The sequence below is a fragment of the Nanorana parkeri genome, unplaced genomic scaffold (assembly GCF_000935625.1).
Source record: "Nanorana parkeri isolate BGI_ZX_2015 unplaced genomic scaffold, ASM93562v1 scaffold1585, whole genome shotgun sequence".
NCBI lineage: Eukaryota > Metazoa > Chordata > Amphibia > Anura > Dicroglossidae > Nanorana > Nanorana parkeri.
Window position 1 is genome coordinate 196,772 of NW_017307853.1, and position 11,237 is coordinate 208,008.

At 41.1% G+C, this 11,237-nt stretch overlaps 1 protein-coding gene across 1 annotated transcript in view; it reads right to left on the reverse strand.

The window, feature by feature from the left end:
- Positions 1–7,630: 7,630 nt before the first annotated feature.
- Positions 7,631–11,237, reverse strand: part of LOC108798922 (zinc finger protein 260-like) — a 21,389-nt gene continuing 17,782 nt past the window's right edge. The window contains exon 2 of the mRNA XM_018570728.1: positions 7,631–8,371. Coding sequence (XP_018426230.1) covers positions 7,716–8,371 — 656 coding nt within the window. The 3' untranslated portion in view covers positions 7,631–7,715. The remainder of the gene's footprint in view (positions 8,372–11,237) is intronic.

The window sequence follows — 11,237 nt, forward strand, 5'->3', positions numbered from 1 at the left end:
AAAAAACATGTTTCCCTATATTATGTTATGAAACATTTATTATCACCCCAATTTTTTGGTAAAATATAAAAGACGGGGTCACGTCGGGTAAATAGACACTAAACATTGTCAAGCTTTAAAACGACTGCAACCAAAATTGGCCATAGGCGACGCTTTAAACGTTTTTACCGCTCATCAGTTTAGTGTTATCAGTGATTGATGGCCCTAAAATGATTGCTCTCACTGCGACGTTCGTTGCGATATGTTACATGTGTGGCATAATGGGCGCAATCGTCGTTTGCGTACACGGGCGCAATCGTCGTTTGCGTACATAGGCGCACCCGCCGCATGTTTGCGTGTGTATGTGGGGGGGGGGACTTGAAAACATTTTTTGTGTTATTTTTTTTAAATATTTGTGAATATATTTTTAGCTTCTTTATTTTTTTTTAATGCTTTAATTTTTTTTGGACTTAACTTTATTGCGATAACATAGGGGACTTAGAAATCCCCTCTTTATGGAGACATCAGGGGTCTCCAAGACCTCTGTCACCTGGGGACCCCCAGAGAAGCTGATGAAGCAGAGATCTGCTTCATCAGCTTCTCTCCAAGCCGGCCGTTCACAAACGGCCATGGACAGAAGGTGGTTAAGAGCCTGTTGGTTATAGAGCTCAGTATCTAAAGTTAAAATTTGAACTCAACCACTTTAGCTATATATATATATATATCTCACAAGTTTAAGTGGTTAGCACTTTCCTCCCTGTTCACATAGGAAAGGACTAGCACCTGTTCACTAGAGCTGCAGCAATTATTCAATTAAAATAGACGATGGAAAACGTTGTCAACGTTTTCCATCGTCGATTTGTCGGCTTAAATTCAAATTTCCCGCTCACGCCCACGTCGATTAAGCTGTTTGCGCCACGCCTACCGCACACGCCGGTAAACCCGCTCACACGACGCCGCTTAGCCACCCCCACGCTGAGGACATGCGTCTGGCCCTCTCCTCCCGCCGAGCTTCCCGACTCGCCGCTGCCCGCCGACAACCAACAACGCCGCTGCTCGCCGACAACGCCGTCATTCAAAGTAAGTCGAGATCAGCCGGGAGCTTTTTAATGTTTCCTGTTGTGTTTTTTTTTTTTAAGCGGCACACTGCAGAACATTAGCAGCTATAGAGGAACAACAAACAGCCTGTATAATGTATTATTGCTGGGATTTGTTGTTCCTCTATAGCTGGTGGTATTCTCCATTGCTCTGTGCAATGTATTATTGATGGGATTTGTTGTTCCTCTATAACTGGTCAGTGGTAATCTGCATTGCACAGTATAATCATTATACAGCGCAATGCAGAATACCAGCAGTTACAGAGGACTACAAATCCCAGCAATAGTACATTATTGTATAATGTTGTACTATTGCTGGCATTTGTTGTATTCCTATATAGCTGGTGGTATACTGCATTTCGCCGTATAATCATTATACAGCGCACTGTAGAGGACTACAAATCCCAGCGATAATAAATGATATACAGCGCAATGCAGAATAACGCCAGCTATAGAGGAATACATCAGATCCCAGCAATAATACATTATATACAGTGCAATGCAGAATAACGCTAGGCTACAGAGGACTACAAATCCCAGCAATAGTACATTATAGTATAATGTACTATTGCTGCATTCCTCTATAGCTGCTGGTATTCTGCATTGCGCCGCTGTATAATGTACTATATTGCACACCACACTTTTTTTAGGTATTCTCCATTGCTCTGTGCAATGTATTATTGATGGGATTTGTTGTTCCTCTATAACTGGTCAGTGGTAATCTGCATTGCACAGTATAATCATTATACAGCGCAATGCAGAATACCAGCAGTTACAGAGGACTACAAATCCCAGCAATAGTACATTATTGTATAATGTTGTACTATTGCTGGCATTTGTTGTATTCCTATATAGCTGGTGGTATACTGCATTTCGCCGTATAATCATTATACAGCGCACTGTAGAGGACTACAAATCCCAGCGATAATAAATTATATACAGCGCACTGCAGAATACCACCAGCTATAGAGGACTACAAATCCCAGCGATAATAAATGATATACAGCGCAATGCAGAATAACGCCAGCTATAGAGGAATACATCAGATCCCAGCAATAATACATTATATACAGTGCAATGCAGAATAACGCCAGCTACAGAGGACTACAAATCCCAGCAATAGTACATTATAGTATAATGTACTATTGCTGCATTCCTCTATAGCTGCTGGTATTCTGCATTGCGCCGCTGTATAATGTACTATATTGCACACCACACTTTTTTTTTTACTTCCACCGTGCCAAGCTTGCTCCTGTGATGGACTACAATCTCAATAGAAACTAGTAGTCCATCACTGGAGCCTTTTTTTTTTTTTATCCGATTAACCGATGAATCGAACTTAATAATCGGCCAACTAATCGATTATGAAAATAATCGTTAGCTGCAGCCCTACTTGTCTCCTCTGGGATCCATCATGTGCTAACGAATACCAACTTAGCAGTAGTATATTTTCAGACTGTCTAAATCCAAAATGCAAGAATTACCATAGATCCCTATAAAAGGATTAAAACAAATCATTATGGAACATTGACAAGAGATAAAAACTGACATTGGAATTCAATACATTTCTGTAGTTATAAACCACAATTGCATGACATTCACACCACACATGAACTAAAAGCATAAATAACTCCCCTCAGTGAGGTATCTTTTACTCCAGGCCCATAAGTATGAATGTTGGTATTATACAACCATTTCTCTTGAAGGGTCCAGTGGTCAGAATAAATGCTCACATGCAGTTAGAGCTGTACCTGTACATGTGACCTCCCTTTGATATCTATGAAACCCTTAATTACACAAAGAAGTTACATAAAGTTAATATACTGGGTACATCTATAGCATAGGATTAGATAAGCATTAGAGGTTTCTTGAGCCAGACAGAACAGAAGATTTTCCTTTTCCAACACTATTTGTCTCCGATTGATGAGAAGGGGAGGAGTTACTGTTTTGGGTCACTGACTTGTGTTTGTTAATGTCAGCTTAAGCTGTCGAGCTCTGTAAACAACAGCCTTTTTCATCCATAAAGAAGCCAAGTAGAGCTTTTGAAACTCAAGTAAAAGCCCAAAGCTCCAGTTGATGGCTGTAAAAGTCAATACAAATTATTTCATATTTATGGTGGTTACCACCAGCCATTCATCACTACTGTGTTATATAGTGACATAGCAGCCGGCTAGAGGAATAACTGAGAGCTGAGGGGTACATGCTATCTGGCATGCACTGAAGTGTCAGCTAGAAGTGGTGCTCTAAGGCGAGTTTCTCTGCTTTATTTCAGCCCATTAGATTTGAGCTTTTATTATTCACTAATATCTTCCTATAATCGGAGAACAGTTCCAGTGAAATAGTGACTAACTAACGGTCACAGAGCCGCTTTTCCGCTTTTGGCTAGAATTTTCAGACAAGCCACACGGTGGCTTCAATAAAAAAACATTTTTTTAAAGTACATGCACTAACCCAGCTACACTGCACAACATTCTTCTAGTACATTGTGGAAAACACTATATTCTATTACTTTTTACTGGGCTCCAAGTCTCTGGTACTAGGGACTGGTGTGGTAGAGATAGTTACTATTTCACTGGAACTGTTCCCCCGATTACAGGCAGAAATGTGTGTGAATAGTAAAAGCTCAAATCTAATGGGCTGAAATAAGGCAGAGAAACTCGCATTGACATGTGTTGCTTTATAAATTTGAACTGTATAATAAATAGATATATACAATGAGATAGACAAAAGACAAGCAGAAAACACTGTTAACCAAGTCTTAAAATATATTGCATTGAATATGTTGACATTACAATGAAGAAAACTTTAGATCTTAAAGTGTAAGTCCAGATCATTCTGTTCTGATGGCAATGGTTATCAATTCATTAACTGATATTATCTGTTGCCTGGATTTGATTTGAATAAATTAAACATCTAAGAAGATCACCGAGTTAGATTCTTCCTGCAACCAGCATGCCTCTCAATTCAATGTTCAAAGACAAAACATGTACATTGTAAAGTCCACAATCATATAGAGTGCATCTACCTGGTATAATGTAGAATGTTGTCCTATAGAAGCTTCTTGTTCTCCTGACCAGCAGTTCTGTGACTGACTGAGCCCAGCCTCACCTTATATTCATTTCACCCCCATTCACATATATGTGCTGGATCCCTATTGACTGAAGGTGAGATCTACTTCACAAAAGGTATTTTTACATCGTAATTAGACAGTTTCAATTCTCCATCTCAATCACAACCAGGACAAGTTCATTAACATTCTAATACGTGGAGGGAGGACAATATAAGGGAACCTTCACTGAAAATGAATGACAGTTGTCTCTCATCATTAACATGGACAGATGATGCTATAACAGTATCATCATTGGCAAAAGGGACTGGAGAGTCTTTGTTGAAGTGTATCCATACTGAAACCTTTTTTTAGTTTAGTTTTGGATAAATTAGTGGAGGGTTACATCCCCTCTGGGGAGGGTTACATCCCTTCGCTGTCTGTGCACTGCTGGGGATATTTCCTTTTACGTGCTATCTTGGGAACACAATGGGAAGGGAAAGGAATTCTCTCCAAAGTGAGGAAACTCTCTTCTTTACATAGTTGTCATAAGAACGAGTATCCCCATTGGAAGATTTCCCCTCACCTATATTCCTGAACTGGGGACAGATGTCAAAGTATGAATTTCCCACAACTTTCTGTCCCAGTGAAAATGGTGGCAAATTCGAAGGGTGTATCTCCTAAATGGGGATGAAGACAACAATAAAAATCTATGGTCCAATCAAGGGTGTGGTGCCATGCTTCTGCATCTTCATGCCCCCTTCTTTATCAAATCGCTATTGTTAACAATACAAATCTGGCATCCTTCTGTATTCCATTCAAAACTGATAAATCATTTAAACTGCAGAGACAGAGCAGTGATGCAGCTCATGGGGTCCTGTGAATGAGCTCTAAAGTGAATGTATAGCCAAAATGATTTATTTAAAGCAATTATGCCCCTGTGTATGAATGGGGATGTCATCCAGACACACACAGGTATGTATTCCTGATTATCTCCTAGCTGCCAACTTGGTATTCACCGAAATATTTGAATGACCATATCCTTCATATCCAGGGTAAATTTTATTTACAAAAACAGGTTATGAAGCAACTCTATATGTTGTAACAATTGTATAACTGAGTGTTTCTTTAGAAGTTTAAAAATATTATACCCGTTAGCTAGAAAGACCTCCAAAGTTGGTCATGGTGTTCATGAACTCTCGAAGGACATGGTCATGGTGTTCATGAACTCTCGAAGGACATGGTCATGGTGTTCATGAACTCTCGAAGGACATGGTCATGGTGTTCATGAACTCTCGAAGGACATGGTCATGGTGTTCATGAACTCTCGAAGGACATGGTCATGGTGTTCATGAACTCTCGAAGGACATGGTACTGCTGTTACTGACCTATCATGAACTCTCGAAGGACATGGTCATGGTGTTCATGAACTCTCGAAGGACATGGTCATGGTGTTCATGAACTCTCGAAGGACATGGTCATGGTGTTCATGAACTCTCGAAGGACATGGTCATGGTGTTCATGAACTCTCGAAGGACATGGTCATGGTGTTCATGAACTCTCGAAGGACATGGTCATGGTGTTCATGAACTCTCGAAGGATATGGTCATGGTGTTCATGAACTCTCGAAGGATATGGTCCTATTAAAAAATATTCAAACATGAACCTTTGACTAGTCTAAGCCTGAAGTTCCCCAGAAGCTGGAAATCTACGCAATATTTTTACCATGCAACAAGAACCTATGGTGGGTTATTTTGATAAGGCTAACCGTTTCCAGCTTAACATGTCTAGCCATTAGCTCTGTTACATACAGAACCTATACAGAGTACAGAACAGAAAACAGATGTACTTCATACTTTCATATTCCCATTGCAAGATGAAGAGCCAAGCAAGTTGTATTTAAATGATGCAGAGATGTGGGTCATGCAAGTGCAAATGTGTTATTTACATTCCATCAAATAAAAATGTTTATTTTTTACTATAAAGTTATAAATTCACATTTAATACAGGGTGTAAACCATGGCAATATTTTCCAGAATTCTACAGGGGTTTTTTTAATAGAAGGAGCACAGAACAGAAGATGTTCCCTTTCAAAGACCCTGTGTCTGACAAACTTCAAACTGATCCACAGGGGAGATAGAGAAAAGTCACAGCTCTGATTCGTTGCCTTTTGTGTTTTAATTGCCGTATGAGTAGCTGAGCTCTGCAAACAATAATTTTGCAACATGTTTCCTCTGGGAAATTTAAGGCGACTGTAGGCACATGTACGGCAAGGAAGGGCCAGCCAACAAAAAGAAGAGGTCCTCTTTTTGCTGCCAGACTCTGGTGGGGCCATAGAAGAATGCACCGAAAGGAAGCTGAGCCTGCGGATCTTGTTATGCTTTTAGATTTCTGGCAATAAACATTGTTTACATTGAGCTCCTGGCTGTTGAGTGCGGCTTTACATACATTGGATTACTGTTCAAATCTTGCCACCTTTACCTCAATGACACCTCCAAAATATGCCCCATCTTAACCAATGAAACCGCTGAGCTTCCAATCCACTCATTTGTTATCTCTCCTCTTAACTATTTCAACTCCCTCCTCACTGGCCTTCCTCTATATAGGCTGTCCCCCTTCAGTCTATCATGAAAGCTTCTGCCAGACTCATCCACCTTACCAACCTCTCTTTGTCTTCAATCCCTCTCTCCCAATACCTCCACTAGCTTACGACTGCCCAAAGAATAATTCACACTATTAACAACTATGTGCAACTACTTAAAAAGCCATTCACGGCCCTGCCCCAGCTACATCACCAACCTCATCTCAATATCTTACCCAATTAATCATCTATGCTCCTCCCAAGACCTCCTGCTCTCTAGATTCTTCATCAACTCCTCCCATGATCACCCCAAGCACTTCCCTAGAATCTATCCTTTCCTCTGGAACTTCCTACCCTAACCTTTATGGGTATCTCCTACTCTGTCTTCCTCATCTGATCAGGGAAGCTTATCCTGCCTCCACCTAATAACTGAACATTTACTTTCTCAAATAACTCATCCCCACACAGATATCACCTTTTGTATCATTTGCCCCTGCCCTTTAGACTGCAACCATGCCGTTTCCCTCTATATTGTAAAGCTAAGTTAAATAGAGAATTTCGTATAAGGAGGTTACGTATTCATTAGTTCACCAAGCAGGATTATCTTTAAGCTCCTTTCTTATGTTGTCCTCTGTTTTCTGTCTATTGGTTACAGACAAATGCACATATATGCAAACCCAAGTAGGTCTAGAAGCACTCAAGTCTTGCGGTGGAGATAAGTCAAAGCCTCAGCATTTTTTCTGTCAATGTGAAATGGAAAGTGCGGATGCTTTGACCTCTCTCTGCTGCAAAACACAAGTGCCTTTAAACCTACTTTGGATTTGCATGAATATTTTTGTGGATGAGCACCCAGGCATTTACCTTACAAATAGAGTGAGGTGGCTACCTCAACTCAACAGCCTCTACACTTTTCCTAAGGTCAACCCCATCGTGGCTGTCATCTAGAATTGTGTTGCTATCATCAGCACAGCCAAACAGAAAAAAAACAGTTATTTCTATATTCTGAAATGTATCACATTCCGAATATAAATGCATGGATCTCCTGATGGACCTTCTGGTGTCTAATAAGATCTATCTTTTGTGTGAAGCACTTGTCACATTCTAAGCATGTAAATGGTTTCTCCCCAGTGTGAGTCTTCTGGTGAACAGCAAGCTGTGCCTTCGCGATAAAACTTTTGTCACATTCTGAACACAAAAATGGTTTCTCTCCTGTGTGGATCCTCCGGTGTTTACTAAGATTTGACTTTTGTGAGAAGCTCTTGTCACAGTCTGAACATTTAAATCGCTTCTCTCCTGTGTGGGTTTTCTCGTGTTCATTAAGATGAGCTTTATTTGTGAAGCTCTTGTCACATTCGGAACATTTATATGGTTTCTCTCCTGTGTGAATTCGTTGGTGTGCAGTAAGCTGTCCCCTTTTTTTGAAGCACTTGTCACATTCTGAACATCTATAGGGTTTCTCTCCTGTGTGAATCCTCTGGTGTTCAGTAAGCTGTCCTTTTTGTGAGAAGCTCTTGTCACATGCAGCACATTTGAATGGTTTCTCTCCAGTGTGAGTTCTCTGGTGAATAGTGAGAGTTACCTTTTGTGTGAAGCTCTTGTCGCATTCTGAACATCTAAATGGTTTCTCGCCTGTGTGAATCATCATGTGTCGAGCAAAAGCATGCTGTCCTTTGAAGCACTTGAAACATCCTGCGCATAGATATGGCTTATCTTCTGTGTCACTCATATGGTGATCAGTAAGATGTGTTTTGTGTTCTAAGCACGTATCAGGGGGTTCCTCTTCATTGTTAATCTTTTGGTGAACTGCTGGAAATGGTTTCTCTTCCTTATCAATATTCTGGAGAACTGCTGGAAATGGTTTCTCTTCCTTATCAATATTCTGGGGAACTGCTGGAAACGGTTTCTCTTCCTTATCAATATTCTGGTGAACTGCCGGAAATGACTTTGCAATTAAACTTTCCCCTTTACATAGTTTGTCTCCTCTAGGATTCATCGTGTGACAAGGAACACCAACTTGGCAGTAGTACGTTTTAAGAATCCTTAACTGAAAATTCAAGAACCACCACGGATCCCTGAAAAAAATACAAAAAGTATTGTAGAATTATAGAATATTGAGAGCAGATATAGACTAACCTTAGAGTTCAATAGACATGTGCACTGCCAAAAAATTTGTTTAGTTTAGTTTCGTTTTAAATTCGGATTTGTGTTATTTCGTTTTTCGGGATTCGGGTGTGAAAGTCAATTCGGATTCGGATGAAATTCGTTAGCGTTAGTTCGAACGTTCGTTTCGTATTCTGGTCTTATTCGTTTCTTATTCGTTTCGTTCGTTTGCAGCAAAGTGACATTTGAAGGGGGAAAAATATTTTTCTCCTTCTCTAATGTCACTTTGCTCCAACGAACGAAACGAATAAGAAACGAATACGAAACGAACGTTCGTACTAACGCTACCGAATTTCGGAAATGGAAATTCGGATTTGTTTGCATTCGTTATGTCTGTAATTCGGAATTCGGATACATCCGAATGTCCGAATTTCCGAAAATTCGTCCGAATTTCGATTCGGAACGAAACGAATCGCACATGTCTAGAGTTCAACATATTTCTGTAGCTTCACACCAGAATTGTTCGTCTTATGACATTTGCAGTTCGGATGATTAGAGAATTTTTCCTAAATGCACACTACACAGGAGATATAAACATAAATGTCTACAAATGTGTTTTCTTTTCCGAGTGGAGAACTTTTACTCCACTCTATAAAGTATATTTTACTCACAACCTCTAACTAGTCATGGTGCCATTATATAATCACATAGTTACATAGTATTTGAGGTTGAATAAAGACACAGCTCCATCAAGTTCAACCTATTGCGTGTATGTATGTGATTCTGCATGTGTGTCAGTTCCCGTGTGATCTTGTTTTTAAGAGTACCTGTACCGCTGTATGTTACGCTCAATTGCGGGAATTGTCCAAATGCTTTTTGAATGATTCAACACTCTCAGCTGGTACCACTGCTTGTGGCAGCGAGTTCCAGACCCTAACCGCTCTGAGAAGAAGCGCCTACGCCCCTTGTGGTTAAATCTTATCTCCACCAGTTTTAGGTGGTGCCCTCTAGTCCTTGTTATGAAGTTTATAGTAAAAGGTTTATTGCCGATGTTGCTATCACCATTGAACATCTTGTACATCAAAATCATGTGCTCTCTTAAATCGCCTCACTTCCAGGGTGAACATGTTTAGATTTAGAGATCTAACAGCCAGAACAAATGCCCAGGACAATTGGCTCTGTGTCTATACATGTGACCTCTCTTTAAAATCTATGGAAGTCTTAATTACACAGACAAGTTACATACAATGGGGGGAATTTATCAAAACTGGAGCGCACAGAAACTGGAGAAGTCGCACATGGCAACCAATCAGCATCTGTCAGAGACCATTTCCTATTGCGCATGCACGGAGTCCCATTTTCCATACCATTGGTAAACGGACACTTGCGCGTGCCATGGTCCGACTGCAAAAAAACATGCCAAGCGGCGCACAGGAAGTGACACAATGGGCTAATGGATCACACTATTTAAGCTCAGCCTGCCTGTCTCCAAATTGCTGGATTGTCTCAGCTCCCCTGTGATTCCTTGCTTGTATTGCCTGACCTCTGACCCGGATTTATTATCATTGACCATTGTTGTTTGCTGCCTGCCTCTGACCTCGGATCGGTACTGGACTTTGCCTCTGCCTCATCCTTTTGTACCTTGCCTGCCCGATTGATGTGACCTTGGCTCGTTTGACCTGGATAACGGATCTTGCCCTGCTCTGCAACCACACTTGAATTTCAGCTTGCACAGTGTTATCACCACTGGCTCCCGTGCCACTCGCTGTCTGTGTGGACTCTGTCCCGCAACTCCAGAGTTCTCGGGACACGAGGTACAAGGGAGGCCTCTTCACACATTCAGGACTGGTTCACAACTGGGCGTTTTACAGCGCGTTCCTACGCTCTGTAAAACGCTCAACATGTGAAAACCAATGATTGCCTATGGGCATGGTTCCCACCTGGGCATTTTACAGCGCGTAGGAACGCGCTGAAAAACGCCCAAAGAAGTACAGGCGCTTCTTTGGGACGTATTTCCCGCGTGTATCCATAAGGATACAGCTGGATAGCCCTCGGAAAAGCGCGTTTGTCGCGCATTTCTTTTACCGCAAATCACGGCACGAAACGCGTGTCAAACGCGCATATTCCGTACGCCCAAGTGTGAACCCAGACTTAGTCTCCAACCAGGTACGTGATAGCTTCTCTCTTCAGTTTGCTCAGTTGAGATTTGAAAATGAAAGAGAGAAGCTGATTGGTTGCAGTGCAAATCTGCTCCAGAATTTGTCTGCTCCACTTTTGATAAATTCCCCCCCCCCTCTATATGTAATAAAATATGAGCACCCATTGCAGATGATTTACAAAGCATTAGAGGGTTTTAAAAGATAAACTATTTACAACACTCTCTGTCTCTCACTGAAAAAACAATGGGCTCATTTAAAAAGGGGGGGGGGGGGGG